We start from the raw sequence: 20473 nt of genomic DNA, 5'->3' as shown, positions 1-20473 counted from the left end.
AGACAAGATATAGCAGAGAATTCATAAAAGGGGAACATCAAACAGCAATGTGTGTCTTAAGCTGCAGAATGTAGGAGAAATTTCTGAATTAGGCGTCTGGATGCACCAACATTTACCTTTGGGAATGTACAAACTGCATTCACTCACCTCCATTTCCATACGGCCCATTCCCATGACATCATATTTAACAACAATTGGGATAGGATCGGTTCTGCCTGCAGAAGAAACAGATAGGGAAGAAGGTAAGCGAGGGATGAGTAGGACAGACCTAAGAAGTTACACAATGGGTTTTGGGTGGTTAGAAAAATCTTGCCTTGGAGTGCAGAGACCAGAAAGCTACAGTGGACCAAACAAAAGTCATTCTCACAGCTTACCACTAAAAAACATGAAGGTCCACAATCTCAGATGTGGACTGTGTTTCCTTAGAAAGTAATGAACTAGTGGCACAGAAAAATCATTTAATTCCAACCCAAACTGCGATGGCTAGGATATTGTGACATTGTGTAGGAAAGTGTCAGATGGAGAAGACTGCATTGCCTTTTATCTTCCAACATGCAGCTGGAACATCGAAGGTTAAATGGTTGATATCAATCCAAACTATCATTTCTGACACCTCCTTATACAAGGGCCACCAAGCCAAACGTAACCACTGGTGAACAGAACCCAATTCCCACCCATGTAAACCTGGTCATGGACTGATCAGTAAGCTGTGAAAAAGACTAAATGCAAATAAAGAATTGACTCAACTAAATCAAACTAGCAGCAGATTGAATTTTATTTTGTTTAATTGCTTCAAGGAGTTTCCGAAATCCACTCACAACCAGCCAAAGCAAGGGAGGGAAGGGGGAGATAAAATATAAGGAGCAGCAGACAGGCAATTCACTACCGCAGCTGTTCTCAGACTGGTGCAGATTCCAGTTTAGATTACATCACAATGGGATGTAAGTCCAGGACACAGGGAGAGGAGGGAAACTTACCTGCTTGTGTCACTCACCTTGAGTAAAAAGACAAAATGTTAATATGTGCTTGCCCAGCTACCTGGAACATTATGTGGCACACACCTGGACATTATACCATTGGGCCAGGACTGTTAACGTAACCACTAAAGCGCCAGCTCTACTTAGTGGCCTATAGGGTTGGCCAAAAGGCCCTAATTATTACCTTGCTTGTGTAAAAGTTCTGGTGCAGTCACAGCTGTAAGGATTTGTTAAGGTTTCTTCAAACTTTTTTTTAGTTTATTCTAGTTCAACCTTGTGTTCTAGTTTAGTCTGGAGACATCTATACATTAATTACAGGACGGGTAATACAAAGGACTACCAATATGTCTTTGCTTTGCATAGTGCAGGTAATAAATAGGACCCCTGTAAGGCTTTTTTTTTTTTTTTTGCTGCTCATTATCTAGGAAATTTAGTCCCAGATACAAAGCAAAAAGAAAAGGAGATATTTCAAAAAGAGATATCTCCATACAGTGTTCTCCCCAGCCCCTTTTAGCCGGGTGCACCATTCAACACTTTTCCGTAACCACCCACCTGTTTCTGGGTAGGTACTGATAAGTTAGGACACAATACAAGGACTACCACCCACTTAAAATTTCTTCCCATCCACCTTGTTCTTGTGACAACTGAAACACTTTGGATTTTTCATCTCTGGTCACCAATATCAAGCAAAAATTATTGAAAACATACCAGGGATTCCAATGCTTTTACACTATGCAAAATAAAGTTTTGTCTTTAAACACACTTTAACGGCTGGTGAATTCTAGAGGGTGATGAGAGGTGGGAACGAACTGGAAATCAAACCCGGTGCACTCCAGACAAAAGCAATATTGTATGGAGTTTCACAAACTTTGGGCACCAACCCATAAAGTTCTGAGAGAGGTTCTGGATCTGAATATTATACTAAATTGAAAAAAAAAGCTAGACTTCTAAGATTTGCTAATACTCCAGAGATCAGATACTTGATCTTTATATATTCCAACCTCTTACTGATCTTTGCTATGCTGATATTTGCCAATACAACTGATCAGAGAACAGTCAGAAGTGGAGAAATGTGGTTTCAACTGCACCTTTGAATAGTTCTATCTGAAGCTTGAAAAGCTTGGTTGGATAGCAAGAAATAGATTACAACTGGGTTGCCAGGGAAAAATACAAAAATTCCAACTATATGAATACATTTTCATAATATAGATCAACAGTGGTCAGATAAGCATGTGCTGATTTTATTTGGGTAAAAAAGTTTGCACCACAACGGAATCAGAAAACAACAATTCCATTGGAATACTGTCTTCCTTGCCTGGTTTCATAGTCAGCTTTTTATATTTCCATTAAATGCACACAAAGCTCTGAGGAGGATCAATGCTAATGGAACTCTTCAATAAGTGCCCATAATATCTGTAAGATTCTGGATGGCTGTTAAATAGAATACATCAAACCAACCGGAAGCATGTCAATTATAGTCAGATCACAGTGAATAGGTACAAATGTGGGATATTTGGTGAAATGTGTTTTTGTATGCCGGGAACATGGTCATGTGAACTGCACCAGGAGAGGAAAAAATATGTTATTGAAATCTATCCTGTATCATAGATCAGAGACGGACAAATTTATGAGAAACTCAGGAGCCAGGAGGTTCATCTAAAGGAGAGATTGACAGGTCAATAACTTAGTTTGCGCTTATAAAATGCTTGAACATAAAGTCATTAGTAAAAAGGGAGCACAAAGCCATCAAGATGCACGTATTGTACACACCCGCATGATTGTTACTGTGCCAACAGGCACTCTAGGGGCTGTTTTACACTTAACAACATTAAAACTGAGGGGGAAAAAAGTTGGGCAACCCTAGTCTTTGCAGCAACCAATACTTTAGGGACCCCCAGCTGCTCCGCCAAGGGTTGGTTTTCTCAGCAACTGGATGATGACTATTTCCTAATCCCAACCAATGAGTTAACAACTATCCATGTAACCAACCCATATGGGACCCTATGGGCAGGTTTTTCCAAGGCATATATTAGGTCTTCTCTTTTCTGATTGTCAACACGGTGGAGTGAATTACAGTAGTATAGGATTCTATGACCATACTTTACACTGTACAAACTGTAATAAACCTTCATTTGACAAGAGCACTCAAATAAGAAAGGCGCCATCATTTCTTCCAGGACATGCGTGTTGCAAATGCAGCTTATATTGTTCCCAGAAGGGCCATCATCACATTCATAAGAAAGTGATGTGTGTTGTATGCGGAGACACACTGGTGACATCTTCATTTTAATGCAGTATAGGCCTACTTCAATCAAGAGATTCTACGCTTTCATTGGCAATAGATGTATTCAAAACCATAAAAACTCCTCCTTCACTTTTAAACATGTTCGCTATTTGGCTCCTGGAGTTTGTCCAGCCCTGTCATAGACAGTCAAGGTTTCACGTAAAAAGAAAAAAGGGTGATGCATATTTTAAAAGGACAACAAGCATCACTGTGAATTAAAAAAAATTGTTAGGAACTAAGTAGTGCTGAGGCTTTATGTAAACAATCTAGGACGGTGAACACATTGTAATACTTTTCAAGCAGCCCCATCAGATGGGGTCAGTAAGGCCATCATGCAAGTCTATGGCCAATGATCAGTGTATGGCATTATGTACAAGACTTAATACACAATAACGTTATGGGTGTAAGGTTCATTCTTTCAAAACCCAATGGTATAATATGGAAAGCAGTGGCCACCGCAAAAGGGAAAGGACTAAAGAGTACAGAGTCCTGAAATAGTTTAGCAAAATTTCATAAGTAGATGATTTTCACTATGGTCAATTGGTATTAATTGCAGAACTTAGAATGGCTGACTGCTAAATGACAACAACTTTTAATTCTTTAATATTAGAGGAGTTTAAGCTGAACTTTTTTTATTCAATTTGTTGATAACCCCCAAAAAATTGGATTTCAATATTTTTATTCACCCCATTGTAAAAAAACAAAAACACACAAATTCATCATATGCAATGGTGCCCTTCGTAAATAAAGACCTTTAATCCTTTGGTATTTACAATAGGTCATGTTTGGGCAGACAAATAAAACATTCAGGTCATATACACTGCAATTTTCTGGGGACATACTCAACACACAGCCATGTGTAAAGTCTAAAAGACTGTGGGCACATAATGGAAAATGGATATTCATAAACCATCTGGATTGTAAACACAAAAAACAATCATATTACAACAACAGGGTAGAATATAACAGTAAATATTCACAAGTAGCACAGGAATCCACCTTGTGAGAACTTGTAAGGGACACTTGCATTTTATTATTCAAAACTGAAAAGTATGAACATCTATGGTTCATGAATTTCAAATTCCCAATACATAAAAAAAATCTAATTGTGGGCTTTTTAAAATTTGAAAGTAAAGGTCAATGCTAAAATTCAATCTAGACTACTGAAAACACGCTGGTAGATAAAAGTAACGTTTATGAACAATACAATAGCCAAGGTAAAGACCACAATCTTTTTGTTCTAGTTTAAGTGGAAGGTGATGAAGAAATACTAGCAATAGGGTTTAATTTTTGGCCAATTTTTTGACATTGGATGGATACTTGAAACAAGCTCATCTAAAAACTCATATCTTGAAAATCTTATAAGCACCACTTATTCACATGCCAAATGTACTGGAAAACAAAAGCCTTTTGCTTATGACCTTGATGCTCGTGTGCAAATGGCAGATGCTGGCTCAGTAATGAGTCCTAAAGCTGCGTACACACTTGCAATTTTTGTCGTTGGAAAGGATCTTTCACGATCCTTTCCAACGACAAGGGGCTGCAAGATGCATGAACGATGCTGTACATACAGCACCGTTCATGCTCTATGGAGAGGGGAGGGGGAGAGCGACGGAGCGGCACCCTGCTGCGCGCTCTCCCCCTTCCCTTTCATTACGATCGGCTGTCGTCCATCGTCCGTGGATCCGGCAGGTCGGTCGTCCGGACGATGGACAACACCGACTGTACACACGGCAGATTTTCGCCCGATAATTGGCCGATGCCGATTATCGGGCGATAAAAATCTGCCGTGTGTACGTAGCTTTAGTCTTGGTGCCCATAAAGTTTTTGGCTGCGTTTATGAATGACAGATCAACTCCCTTTTGCAGCTTCTCACTTTCAGATTACTCTTTCTGTATCTGGTTACTTTGTAGAAAATCCCAAAAGAACAGAACAAAGAAATGCTTCCTCATGCCTGCAGCAGACTGACTGAAAGGAAGATCAGATACTAAGGCTGGGTACAATAATTGTCATTAGAAAGGATCTTTCACAATCCTTTCCAATGACCGAACTAGCGCTATACATATAGTGCCGTTCTGCTCTATGGAGAGGGAAGAATGAGAAAGCAGCACCCCGCTACGGTCTCTCCCCTTCACTTGTTATTACGATTTGAGGATCGGACAGGACGGATCCATGAAAGACGAGCGCTGTACACAAGCCAGATTCTCATTCGATATCAGCCCTGAGGCGATTATTGGACAAGAATCATCTGACGTATGTACGTAGCCTAAGTTTTTCCTGTAAGACAACGTGCACATCAATTATTTGGTGAATATCAACCAACATAGTGGGTAGGTAAACTATGAGCAAAGAATAGAACAAAGAATCAGTTTTTGCTTCTACAATCAACTCATGTCTTTGGTCTAATGTACATCTAAACACTATTGTTCCAATAATATTCTGGTTCCCGAATGGACAAGGACATTATACTGATCGTGTTAAAAAAAAAAAAAAGCTCCCTGGTGCACTATTTTACAATTGAATGCAAAAGCAAGTATTAGCCTCCAATAAGACCAGAACTGACACTCCTCTAATATTAAACAACTAAATCAAAGTGCCTAACGCTTTTCAGTCAGAATGAGACACATGGTCCCATGCAAAAGAGCATTTGAAAGTACAAAATGATGCCTATTGGAACCAGCTGTCGGTACAGAAGCAAAATGGTTCCAATAGGCAACAAGAAAACCGTTCTTTTGGCAGACACGGGAGGCAAAAACAGGTCATAATTCCCATTTCATCTTTTTAGGCAAGACCCACGTTCCTGTTTTCCAAAGTCCTTTCCCTTTTTGTAGCCACGGCCTGCAACCTATCATTACCCAGTTATTAAAAAAGCTACTAATTCCATTTTATGGCACAAAAAAAGAAAACTAAAAATTGTAATCAAAATCCATATTGGAAAAAAGTTAGAATTTTCTGCAGATTGGTTTGCACTTATTTCCCAGAGGCCTTTACTTTTTAGAAAACTAGAAGGAAAGTGGAAAAGATGACAGATATGGGGAGGACAGGCTGCAATTGTTTTATTGACTTAATATAAAAACACCCCTTTTAACATGTCCCTTTTTAATTGACAAGGATCAGACACGTGTGCATGGAGAAACAGAGGAAGAAAGGACGATCCAAGCAATATATATATTTATATGAATGCTACGACAGAACAGAAAGAGAGGAAGCCTAACATTGGTGCACTGATGACAAAAAAATAAAAAGGTAGTCAGTCTGAACAGAAAGTTTAAATTACCACGGCTAAGTTTACCATCACCACAACAAGTCCAGGGGTATTATGCTGTAAAAAAGAAACACTTTTGGTTAGGCAGCGATCACGAGGTGAAGGGGTGGGAGGTGGCTTAGCAGGAGGTAGAAGCTTCTTTAGGGGTAAGATGGGAAGGGGTGGTTTTCAGAGCTTGCACTCTGACCCAACAGGTGTGAAAGCCAGAGAATGTTAGGAGAACTAGAGATATGAAATAAGAAAGGTTACAGAATTGCTGCTTGGTTGAGATATCCATTAGGAGTTCTTTATTACACCCATGTGGCACAAATACTCCAACGATCCTTTCTTTCCCTCGTCCTAACCTATTACTCCTCAATTCAGAAGAAACATATATATCCTCAAATATATATATATATAATATGCAGCATTTTTTATAGCTATCAGGCTACCTATTTTAAAACAAAATCAAATCCTATTTTTATGAGTTTCTCACAATTGTTAGATCACATAATGAATCAACAATACAAACCAGCCGGCATTACAATATGACCAGCAGAGGACCATCTGGACAATGCCCAGCAAAAATGACCATTTATTAGCAAAACAGAGCAATTGTCCATTTGGGAAATTCTTTGCTGACAACCATTGCTGCACCTGGAATTCCTGTTTAAAAGGCTCTCCAACTGTCCCAAATGCCAGGAATACATTTGCATGCTTTGTGGTTTGTGCTGATGAACAAATGCAAAGGGCTTGTGATGGATATTCATTTGAGATGCGTCCTTTTTGCTTTACAGGTATATTTGACCTCCTAGGATGCATTTTTGCATTCCAGTTGAACTATGAAGAGAAAAGTAGGTTACACAAACAAGATCACGTACACAAATTGTTGTGCTACATTTCTCTCCATAGAAGTCAATTATATTGCCACAGTAGCTGGATACAGCTGAAGTGGTCAACTGCAGGTTAAATAGTTCTCATTAAATGCAGAGATCTCTAAAAAGCAAGTAGGGTGAGCTTACAAGAACCCTGCATTTGCCCAAGTCTTTATTTACTAGACCTTTAAACCTAAGGCAGCACTGTAGGTAGTAACTTCATCATCTTTAACCCCCCCCCCAGGAATTATTAATGTTCCCTAAACTATAGTTGTTACTGGTGAATACTACTAAGCGGGCGGCTGGGAAGTGGTGGGGTTGATTTACTTTAAATAAAGAAATATTTCAGCGTTTAAAGAATATGAATATGTATAAGAATATGTAGCCTGCAGTGGGGAGGACACCAAGAATGTGACAGCGGCAAGAGGATACTAATTTATTATATTGCTCTAGGCAACATGCCAGAAACAGCTCAAAAGTGATCCAAAGGTTGAGTGCTGGAGCTTTATAGTAAGGCATGTAGCCGATGGTCAGTTCAGTGCCTCATAAATTACTAGCCATATAACCATTTTAAATGCAGGGCATGGCCTCTAAAGCTCACCGATGTGGTCAAAAATGCCCCATACACAGTTGATCATAAATACAAAACAGTAAAATGTATTGAGCAAATAAAAACATGGATGACTCAAAACTTGATCTATGTGGAATATTTGTGATTAGGGCTTCAGCTTTTCAACACTGAGTGAACACCACATGTTTATTATAGTAACGGAGAACACTGCCCTTTTTGGTAGGTTCTTTTAGCAAGGTCAGTATTGTTTTACAAAGAATATTATAGTACCATGGGTAGGATCAGTAGCCAAATGAAGATGGGTTTATGTAGTCTTGTTAAATGTATAACCACTGAATTCAGGAACTAGCTTAGCTTTCCCAAGGACTTCTGAAAGTCACATATTTACTTTGCACAAAAAGTTTCTAGTGCTTTATCTGAATGGGTCTCATGACACCTTGAGGAATGTGATATATGGACTCATTTTAATTAAAGTCTTCTTGAGTCTTAGCCTAGCACAAGCTCAAGTGTCTGTTGTGGGATTAAATCTTCCTCCAAGAGGCCTTGAATTGCCTAAACTCCACACACCGTTCTACAGCTGCCAACATCTGATGCATAGAAATACAAGGTAATATAAACCCGGACAAGATGCAGGAAAGAATGAGGCTTTAAATATCCAATTTGACGTGTCAGGTTACTTGAAACCTATAAATATTGTACACAGGTCAGACAGGGCTACAAGCAGGTTGGACTGACTGGTTACAATGTATTGCACACTAACCTAAAAACATAAAACCTACATATTCATGTAAACCATTTAAGATCTTCAAGGTTGAAGATACTCACAACAAGACTATAAAGTGAACATTTGATCATCTCAACAGCTTATGAAAAAATCAGTACAATTCTGCAGAGCTTCATGAAACAAGGCCTGCATTGTCACAAAGCTTTTTCTTTATCCAGCTTTGCAGTAACAAACAGTTCTCAGAATGGGAAAAGTACAAACTAGTCCTGCCTTGATGGGAGCAGTTTGTTAACTGCAGCTTTGGAAGTCTACATGCCAATTTGCCTGCAAAAGGACCGGTCTTTGCTTAGGATAACCAATCATCCTATCTTTTCAAGACATAAGTATTATTTAGTTTATATAGGATTCACATTTACTGCTGTGCTTTACATATAGTTTATAGTCATCTGTCATCACTCAGGGGAGCACACAATCTAATGTTCCTACTATAGTTATATGTCAATAACAGACTATGGAGGAAACGGGGGGGACATTAACCTAACAAGTTTTTGAAATGCTTATGGCTAACCTAAGGTTCTGAAGATTTTTTTCCTACCGAGATGATGTAAATAGGTGGAAAAAAAATACATTGTCTACTCTGATGCCATTCTGTGAGCACTCACAAAGTTTACTGTGCTTTTAGATTCTTCAAAAGGTACAAAAATGTACTGCTTGGAAACAGAACATATACCTGGAATTAAAGTTATTGAGAAGGAACAACACAAAGATGTCCTGACCAGGTAAGAAAGATTTGGAAGTTACTTCCTCCTATGCTGCCTTTCCAATCATTTGCTGAATAAGGTTGACATTGTGTTATTCTACACATATGGAATACATCAAGTCAGCCATTTAATCAAATAAATGGCTGACCTATTGTAAGCAGTACAACACAATATATGGTAGTGTGTTGTATTAAATTGCAAACGCTTTTGTGTCCCACAACAATAAATAGCCCTGTAAGGTAAAAAAGAAAATACCAGACTTTGTAGAACCTTGTACCAATCTACAGCGCAAAATGTTAAGGAGGACACAGATTAGGCCCAGTCATGCAGTGGGTTCTAAGCTAAGAGAGAAAAGGTCACAGGAACACCACTCAACTATATAAGATATTTAGCGGACTTTCTTAATCAAGATATTAATTTGCACTGGATGTAAGAGCAGCCCTTACACTTGAAACTGGTGCTCTGGAAACTTCCTATATATCAGCTATAGTTTGCATTCCCAACTAAATAACAGCAAACGCCAGATATCCTCAGTCCCACTGCTGAAAAAAAACTTTTTTTTATAACAGGCATTTAAAGGGTTGCCATTTACTGAAGTCATAAAAAACCTGGAGGTCAAAAGGCTGGTCTTCCAATGTTAAGAAAATGCAGAATGGATACAGAAAAGTAAGGAAGGCCACCACTTTCGCATCCTCAGTACTTAAGGAGTCTCAAGAAAGAACAATAAAAATTCCCCTTACTGTTCATGCTTCTCACAGATATGAGATGACCCATCACAATACTTCCTAGCTGACTTGGCTTGTGAAAGTAACTGATAAGTTTAGATTTTCCTACCTGATCACTATTGTTCCCCAGAGATGAGTGGCAGAGGAGCTCACTACCTTACTGCCTACCACCGCCTCACCTAAATAAGTAACTGAGGTTGCAAATGCACCCTCTCTTTTTTCAATCATGCAACTACATATTAAGATGATGTTAGTCTTCTAAACCATTTCTTCTTGTCAATGCAAAACAGAATTGAAAGGAAAAGAGTAAAAAGGTATGAAATGAAAAGGGGGGTGGGAGGGAGAGTACATCCAATCACAAAATCATTTTCATAAACACATTGAGAAAAAAAAAATTAAAAAAAAAAAAAGAAACATCAAAAGATGACTTACCCTGAGAAGATTTCCCCAGGCCTTGACCAAGCTTCCACCCATGCCTCTGTAGTAAGCGATGTCCAATGTTATCCTGGATGGATAGGGGAAAGAAGGAGGGGGAAAAAAAGAAACACGAAAATATTCCAGTAATAAAATTTGCCCCCCCCTCCCTTTGATCATTTACTCTCCACTGGTGACCAAAGTTTGTGAGAACTGACAGTCATGCAAAGAAAATAAACAAAAAAGTATATAAATATAAAGTCTACCGTAAATTTCAAAAGGAATAAATAATAAAAAAGCTAAGTGTATGGTGACAAAAAACACTGTGCTCCCTACACTATGGTCTGATAGGGTAAGGTGGTATTCTTACTGGCTCATCAGTAATCTGTAGAAACAAATCATTTGCTGGGGTGTCTGGTAGAGACATACATGGATACAAGTTCAAAATGAAACCAGGGAAACACAAAGCATAAGACAAACACCTAGCCATCACCTGGACCACAAGGAAGGTATTGTCCCAAAGAGAGCTAAAGAGAGTTAAAATTCCAATTTCATTTACCCCAGTTGGATGACTGAGACCTATGTTGGATATTTAACTTGTTCAATAGGAAAACAACTGTATAGTGGCATTTGGGGCCTCTAATAGTATACTCACACAGAAATAAATGTGCAATGTGAGTTTCTCTATTGCAACGTGTATTGGCAGCCTGCTTACCCACTTCAGCGTCAATTTTGAAAAATTAACCATGGGAGCTTTTTAATCATTATGTGTAAAATATCATTAAATTTCCAGTAAGCCTAAAAGGCAGCTTGGTGCACATAAATGGCAATTTAAACACTAGCTATCCTTCTGCAATGAAGACTGCGAGTTCCAATGGATTGCGCAAAGTTGATACTTGTTCAAAATCACCTTTGGCACTCATACTGAAGTATTTTGGGTTACTGTTGAATGAAAAGGTAAGAATCCAAACTCTTATTTCAATTTGGAAAGGCATCAGTCTTTCTTAATGATCATATGATGGTTCATAATTTTACCTACAGGACAGATTTTCAAGTTTCAAAAAGTTTTGCTCTTGTTAACCCTTAATGGGACAGCACACTTCATCCCCTGATAGGGAAACTCTCAGACATGGACTTGTGAGTGACCCAGAAGCCAACACTGTAGCAAGACTCGTATATACATTTGGCTTCCAACTTAGCTTTCTCAATGACATTTTTGATCATCTCAGACGTAACTAAAAGCATGCAGCAAATATGTTATTTTTATTCGTTTTTCAAGAGGAAACCATTGGTGTTAGTGTTATTCAGACAAGAGTAATCATGGGAGAGATGTAAACAGAAGAAGAGGTACACCTGTAGGCCTGGCTTTATCAAATAGGATTCATGAATGATTGCATAGCCTCTAATGCAAAAAAGGGTGAGACAGGACAGGGTTAACAGCCAAGGATGTGTAAGTGCAAATGATAAAGCAAAAACAGAGAGGCATGGGAGGAAGGGGGGTCCCAGCAGAGTGTCTCATCTTCCCTTTAGGCAATCAGGTCTAATGGCTACAATGAAATTGAAAGTAACAGAACACCCCCAATTATATCCTTTACATGCTGGGCACAAATCTCATAGGCCTATAAATTCCTTAAAATCCAACTAGAGATGAGGCATATATTATAATGGTAATAAAATCTGAATGACCAAAAAAAAAATTAAAGGATGGCTGCCGTAAAGCTAAGAGACATCTGAACGTATATAATCTATAGAAAGTATAAATATAACTGGGAAGTTTTGCTCTGCTTCAAGGAAGACTTGCACAGTGTTCCAAACATCTATAAAAGGACCTTGACGTGTTTTACAGTTGTTAGAATGTATATAATCTATAAACTAGTGTGTAGTAAAATGATTACCAGTACAGATCATTGTCCTTTCCAAATAGACTGAGCCAGGTCTGTATACAGACAATGCAGTGTTCTATGGAGACAATATTTCTGTGCAATGGAGGGGAGGCACTACAAGGCACTAAGAAATGGGAGGGGGGAACAATAGAGAAAGGCTGAAGGAGGGTGGGTGGGTGACTCATACTGCAGACTGAACATAGAAGGGAGTCTTGTTCTGCATTCCTATGCACAAAGGCGCATTGCAGAAGAGCAGCGTAATCAGAGGTTACTATAGACAGCTATGGGCTAGAAACACCATGATTTGTAAACACCACCATGGCATTAACTGAAATATGGGATAAATTACAGATTTTAGGCTGGCTGATCATCATATGGGTATACCCAAATCCTACCGACTTACAAATGAAACACATGTCCATACATAGGCCACCGTGTGTACACAATCTTTTTGTTGACTAAGTGGATGGGCAACTAATTGGTAACGTGAAAAGAGATGCGTGTCAGTTCTAGAAGTTACTGGGGAATGTGGAATAAACCAGACTTTAATGACTCTAGAGGAGTGCAGGCAGCAAGATTTTCAGAAAGGTTTGGAATGTTCCTTGCATCCACTCTTTTGTAAAGTAATAACTGGGATTGTGCTGTAAAATGTCCCCTACCTATAATGCCACTCTATTAGTTCAGGTCAAGGTTTAACTCTGTCATCCGAGGTCACAATATTCATAAATTGGTGTGTATTTGGGGCTCTAAGGGAGATTAGGAAAGGATCTAAGCAAGGCTGTATACATCTATTCGTGATTTAGGCAGCAGCAATACCTTAAATAGTGTAAGTTAAAGAAAAACTTTTTAATGGTTCTAGAGCAGACTTTCAAGCTGCATTGATAAGTTGCCCGCATATGGCAACGCTGATATTTCTGCTTGGTAAGGACCAATCTGTCATTGCAAGTACAACTAACTTGCTTGGACAGCTATTGGTCTGCGACAACAACATAGCCTTGGTTTGGGAAATGTGCCAAAAGCTGTTTTTATAAGGTTCTGAATGTGTGGAACCACATTTCTGTAGGTCAAGGTGCCATGGAGAAAGTTTTCCCCCCTTGTAAAAATACTAAAATAAATAAATCCAACAAAAAGGATTGCTACAGAGAATGGAAAACATGACACCCTGCCAAAGGATTCTCAAAAACACCAAGTCTGCCAAACAGAATGAACAAAACAGCACTCAATCTTGAAGACTGGAAAACCCAGTATGACAGATTGTGAAGAAATATTTTGGAAAACCCCAACAGTAATTAGGGCCTGGGAAATGATGCAACCTAAGTGAACTCGTGTCCAACAAAATGTATAAACACACATCACGGACGTGTCGCCTGCAGATTTATACACTTTTTATGAATACATATGCAGTATATTCCCTCCAGAATGTTGGGAGGGAAGGTGTAGGCAGATGGCTGTCCCTGTGACCCAACTAGCCTGATGCACCACTTTCTGCTTTTAGTAACCACCTGGCGGTTTTCGGGTGGTTTCTGGTGGGAAATTCACACTGGAATGGCAATGGGATCAGTAAAGATTGTCTTTAAGATTGTCTATGGGACTTTGATAGATATAAACTCATATATTGATATGCACTAATGAATGGCCTTTTAAATACTACTGGGGTCTTAGTTTAAGCAAATTGTAAAACAATTATAAAATGAATGGCCCTACAATAATGAAAGATCCAATACAATCTCCATTGGTTTCTCCTAGATTTTTCAGGAATGTGGGTAGGAGCATGGGAGGTCCAATTCAGAACCAGAAATTGCAGCCAGTAGCTATATTTACTTCCAATCAACCTTTCTAGTTTTTGTCTGTCCTACTGTAGCATGCCTCAGCAATCCCATGCATTGTCATAGGGGACATGGTCATAGTTCCTAGCTTGACGTGCAATGTTATAGAGCCCTTTACCCAATTCTTTCCAGTGCAGCAGGCTGGCTTTATGGCTAAGCTTTGGCAACTAGCTTTCCCAATATCCTAAGGACTTCATGACCAATAGGGGTTCACTTATTGGATTATTTTTAATACACAGAAAGGTCAAACGTTCTAAAAATGATGGCAAATAAGATCTATGAACTAGAAAAAAAGGTAAAGCGGAACAGCTCTGCAGTGTTGGCCCTACATAAAATATACTATTGCCAATTGTATACATTTGGAAGAGCCCCACTCAGACTATAGGCCACCTTGTAAACACACAAATGAGAATTTTTTTTACCAGTAATATATGAAACTAAATGTAACCAAAAACTTCACGAGAGCACTAAAGTGAAACATCGAAGTGGGCGAGATCAGACTGCTAAGGAGAGGGGAGGCACTCTGCTTGGGTAAGAGAGGGGAAAAAATCACTATGAGCTTTCTACAAGAAAGGTTAAAAAAAGAGACAAAAAATGGGGAAAGCATTGCTAGTTTCCAAAAGATAATACAAGTGGAGTGGAAATACGAACCTGGCTTTAAAAACAGGGCTGTCAAAGGAACAATTAAATGTAACACAGTAAGAAACACAGATTTTTTTTTTTTTGTTTTTGTTTCTATTTTAATGTTTTCGTTGCATTGTCACCAAGCCACTGCTTGCAAGTTAAAGGCTTAATATAGATATATGAAAGCAAAAGTGAAATGAAAAAGGCATAGACAAAGTAATATGAAGGATTGTAAACTGGAGGACTGGGCTAAGTGCTGGGGGGAAGGGGTTACAGAGGAGATGGGCAAGAGGAAAGGAAATGGGATAGGATGAAGAAAGAAAAAAAAAAAAGTTAAAAAGGGAGAGAAGATGGCACTTGGTAAAAGGGTGATGGATGCACTTGGCAGACATTGGCATCACTTACAGAGCCAGTCAAGAGCAGTGCCTGCTGGGGAAAGTCATCCAGCCATTAAAACCCCTTGTTGAGGACTCGTACCTACAAGCCTTTGCAGCTGCACAACTGCCTGAGCTTCTCTTGGATAACATGTTGATCAGTACTCACTGGCAGATAGATCTTGCACCTCCTTGCATGTACTGTTTGGGTTCGGAAATGCCTGCCATGACAAATGCCTTGTCTAAGCGAGCAGTGTCTGGATCCACCTACCAAAGAGCGAAATGTTTTCTACGAAGCAGATTGGCGTCTATCCTTTCCGAGACTCTGCTGACCACTGGACTGGCTTTGGACACTGCGTGCTCTAGTTGGGCTCATCCAGCAATCAGCAGAGTGTCAATAACGCCAACAGCAAACACCTACCCTGATAGCATTTAGAGAAGTGGGTCCATCAGTAAGAAAAGCTCATTCACCCTATACAGCAACAGTCTTTATAGAGCCAACACACAAAGGTCTTGGCATTAAAGGCTGGTGCAGCAACAAAGGCTTTGTAAGTACACGTTCCAACAGATGAAACCCAACCGATTCATTCAATCTGTATCCTGTGTGGCTGGAGATCAATAATTTATCTGCAACCAAAGCATGGCGAGCAAAACAGAGGTAGTGACTATAGTGTTCCTCAGACAAGTATAGATATCATTGAAACAAAAAAGTAAAATAAAGGAATGCACCGTATAGATAAAATTGTTTTAATAAAAATGGAACGTACAGTATCTGGGTGACTAGTTGCTGTGATATGTTGTGAAAAAGAAGGGGTCACTAGAGCTAATGTAAAAATCATGCCATCAACAGGGGAAAAGCATGGGCCTAATGACTTGTGTCTATGTTGGGCTCGCACAAGAAAAGACTATCAGACTGCCAGTGAACAGATGTCATAACATACTACCTCTATTTTGCTCTCATCACTCCACCTCCACCAGCTCTTGAGTGGGTGTTAAGTTCAGCTCAGCGTGCTCTGTATTTAGAACTGAATGCTCACTGTGGTAATCTCATGCATACTTGCAGGGCTGAGAGACCCCGACCAGCCCCTCAAAACCAAGCCCTGCAGCTCACTACAAGTTGACACCACCAAGGCCGGACAGAGAGGAAGTTGTTGAGTCAGGCTATGCCGTGCGTCGCCCAACTTGGCGCCAGTAAATAACCCTTCTTTATTGCTCGCGGCCTGGTTCATTTCAAGAACCTTCCGATAGGGGAAGGGTTAACATTGGCCAAGCTGGACCCAGGCAGTCTCAGAGTCCACAGATCCTGCCAGATGCACTCCATGGGAATGTGCAAGTTCTCCCTTTGTGACTGCTAAAACAGCATCAATATCTCCGGGATGCCATTCTAAATGCAGCCCAGACACCCATGTTCACAACTGGAAGTGCAAGGCTAGTATCTGTAGACTCCCAGAGATCTGCCATAGCCCAACACCACACTCTTCCCCACAGATATTGCTGCAGAGGCCGGCTAACACTCCCTTAGGAACCTCATTCCTGCCTGAACTCTCCAAACAAACAACTGTTGCTAAACATCCAGCCCCTGACCTACTCTTCATGACGCAGAACTTGTCCAACGTTCATCTGCTTTATGAAACAGAAAGCAAACTTTATGTAAAAGTGTTCATAGATGACTAGAGGAGTTGCGTTTCGGATTGAATTTCTAGGAATTTTATCTTGATGATGAAGCCTTAACACATACCTTTAGATGTAAAGAGGCCTTTACAAACCTTGATCATCAAAGGTTGTCCATTACCAATTTCCTATCTTATGTATGTGCGGTTTATGTACAAGAAATACAGCACATTTGTTGCCAAGATCTATATGCATGGTAACTTGTATGACTGACAGCAATCTTTGCTATGCCTATTCCAACTTTCATCATTGGGCTAGCCATCTCTGCTTTCAGGGTATTAATGCTGGGTGGAGAGGTTGTCGGTCAAAGCCACAAAAGCTGCAGGTTCAGTTTCAGGATCTTACTTTGAGGTTCGTCTTTGTAATGATATGTATAACGAAAAAGTCTCCTAAATTTGTGACCAAGAAAACCCTACTACACACTAGAATCTGTTTAATAGAGGGATGGGGTAGGTGCTAGAGAGCCTGTCCTTCCACTGACTTGCTACCCGAAGGGATGCATTAGTTTCCATTATTAGGAACTTGCCATCAAAGAGGACATGCTGCCTTTAAACTATATTATCCGTCTATGAAGTGACCCCTCAACAAAGTGGAGGAGTAACAGATTATCCGAAGCTTACCTTTATCTTCTTTTTAAAGAGATGTAGCAACCAAGTTAAGGCATCCCAATGGTCGCCAGGGGACAGACATGTCCTGTGTGTTTTTTTTCCCTATTTGCTAAATATTATGGACAGAAAAAGCATATTGAAATTTCTTTGTCTCTATGTTGGAGCTCCAAGTGCAGTGGTACCCTCCTCTGCAGCATTACCTTGTGCGCACTTTAGCTAGCAACATGCCAGCACATAGCAGAGAAAGGGAAGAATATATAAATATATATACACACAAAGATAAACGTGGTGTTCACTGGACCAAAACAGAAAGGAGAAGGGTAAGGAAATGAGGAAAGAAGTCCTAGAATATTAAAACCTTCACTGCTGGGGAGAACAGCACCAATACTCTGTACTCCCCCCAGCAGGGAATGACTTAAGGAAAAAATAAAAAATAGGAAAATGTATATCATATATATATATAAAAAAAATGTAAAAAGTAAATTAAAAAGGCAGAGCGTGCAATACAAACCAGGTCATGAGCAGCTTAGCTAATATTGGGATCAACTGCTGTGGAAGAGAAAGGCCAGATAGGGCCAAAGTTGTGTAAAGTTCTGTATACCATCTACACACAGACACACACACAAACACAACACAGACCTACTACTGGGCAGAGATGTACATTGCTGCTTAGCTGGTCGCACAGACTTGGTAGCAAAGTGACCATAGAAGATTCTGTTAATCATTACCACATAAGTGCATTTTCTACATGAACAGGTTGTGTGTGTAAACCTATCCACATAGGTAGAAAGAGGCTTTTAAGCAACCCTATGGGACTGGATAAAGCACAGCAATGCCTTACCACCAGGTTTCTTAACCCCCTTGTACTTTGTCCTGATGATTGATCGTAAAGGCTGTTGGATGGTAAGAGAGCTGCGTCTAGTCTTTGCACCGCCCTAGCAGCCAGTGGGATTTCATGAGCTCCCACCCGGGATATTTTATTACTTCAGAGATATGTAGGGCCTGGTATTCTAACTGCTTACCTTAATTCACTTCATAAAAATACCATTTTACTTCTAAATCTTTCCCAATTCTTATTGAAAAGAATAATTAATTCATATCTAAATTTTATAAAATGAATATACAGAAACTATTTTACTTTACAAAGATATAAAGGGGATGTTTATACGTGGCCTTGTGGACTGCCTTGCATACTATGAGCCAAGACCAAATTGATCTAGCACCATGCTGAGAAGTCTCAAGTGAACCTTATCTGAATATATACTGGTGGCCTACTAATCTGCGTCACCTGAATATATAAGGATTGTTTGCCTGACAATATTGAAAAGAGGTCTATCATTCCAATATGGTTAAAAAAGGGGTGGGGGAGTCACCTTTAAATGTCCCATAGAACTACAAAAAAAAGGCACTGCTTACAGAGCCATAAAACACTTTTAGTCTCCTTTATGAATTAAGAAACTGAAAGTGCCAGCTAAGCATCAATGTTCATTTAACTTAAAGTGGACCTGTAACTTGCTACACTTCAAGAAGATGACCACTTGCAAGTCATATTTTGCAATAAAACACCAACTCCTACAAGGCTTGCAGGATGAATACTGGTGGAACTTCCAAGATAGTCACCTCCCTGTGTGTGGCTGACACGTACAATTTAAACAAACAGGTGGATGCTCCCAAAACTTTATAAAAGAGCGCCTATACTCTAGACTATGAATACAATGGCGTATGCTTCTAACCTCTCATGCAAAGGGCCAGCCACATTGCCGAGACTTCCAAAAGCCTGCCAGAAATTGCAGGGTCTTTTCAATTTGTAAAGTTATACAGTTTGCAAAGCAAAAATAAAACAAAAGAAATTGAAATAAAACCAGAAAAATAAATTTAAAACCACCAATGATTGATTGCTTTAAGCTGGACTCCTAGATCTTCTAAAGTCTGTCTCAGTGGGCAAGTAAACAAAAAGAAAAATACAAATATGAAGCCTGACTAAAATGCACAGTCTTACCGATTCAATGGGCTTGTCCAGAGAGGCCTGTTCTATCTCCAAATGTCCATCCTCATACTGGTCAAAGTGGTTACCCTAAACGAAAAGAACACACATCATGAATCATCTAGAAAAAACAATATTTAATATATATAGATTCTAGTCCAACTCCACATACAGAAAATAAGCACTACTTACCTTTTCCAAGCTCCAGCACTGACCTAATGCCCACCAACCTAATGACCAGCATTTTTGGAGTCAATTCTTATGAGTGCATCATATAGAAAGACCAATGATTTCCTAAGCCAGCGCTGTTTATCATCAATTTAATGACTGCTACTCGTTTAATGATATGAGCGGTGAGTGCTACCCTACCAGAAGAGCCACTGAGGAGAGGAACCGAGCAATAATAGTAATGTGAAACTCAAAGTAAAAATAAATTTGTAATAATGATTTATTACTACTTGCTAAAATTGTTGTAAGAGTATGGAGCAGGGGTGCAGGGATGGACACAAAAGAGTGAGCTAGGCTGTAATGTAGCCCAAAGAAGTATAATGAAGTAATATTGTATACCAGGTCAATGTCCTTAAGCATCCGAAGCAAAGATGCCATATTATAATCCCTCCCCTAATTTATCTGATTATATTTCAGATCTGAATATACAATCCTCCCCGATCAATATGTGATAGAAGGTGGAACATAGTGCTATAGCGATTGCATCTATATTTGTTCTCCAAGTTCTCTAAATGCACACAGCACCAGCAACTTACTGACGTCTATGTGGTCTATGCAGACAGCTTTACAGACCAGAGGGGTATTCAGTGGCCATTGCTGGTCACCAAGCTGTATGCTTATGAACAAACTTCCTCCTAGGAAAAACACTACCATGCCTATTCTTTGCTGACAGGTACACTTTAAGATCCTATGGATGGGA

The 20473-nt window shown here is 39.5% G+C and overlaps 1 protein-coding gene across 9 annotated transcripts in view; it reads right to left on the bottom strand.

The window, feature by feature from the left end:
• Window positions 1–20473, bottom strand: part of GPATCH8 (G-patch domain containing 8) — a 40423-nt gene that overhangs the window by 9372 nt on the left and 10578 nt on the right. Inside the window, exons 1-5 of one of the 9 annotated variants that reach the window (XM_072414638.1) lie at window positions 19561–19640; window positions 18073–18110; window positions 10594–14953; window positions 6539–6583; window positions 148–215 (exon numbers count right to left, since the gene is read on the bottom strand). In XM_072414638.1, coding sequence (XP_072270739.1) covers window positions 148–174 — 27 coding nt within the window. In that variant the 5' untranslated portion in view covers window positions 175–215; window positions 6539–6583; window positions 10594–14953; window positions 18073–18110; window positions 19561–19640. Of the gene's footprint in view, window positions 1–147; window positions 216–1161; window positions 4776–6538; window positions 6584–10593; window positions 16685–18072; window positions 18111–19560; window positions 19641–20473 lie in introns of those variants that run through there. The other 8 variants (XM_072414641.1, XM_072414637.1, XM_072414644.1 and 5 more) reach the window with 8 other exon arrangements.

The sequence above is a fragment of the Pyxicephalus adspersus genome, chromosome 6, assembly GCF_032062135.1.
Source record: "Pyxicephalus adspersus chromosome 6, UCB_Pads_2.0, whole genome shotgun sequence".
Taxonomy (NCBI): Eukaryota; Metazoa; Chordata; class Amphibia; order Anura; family Pyxicephalidae; genus Pyxicephalus; species Pyxicephalus adspersus.
This window is presented reverse-complemented; position numbering and strand designations above follow the sequence as displayed.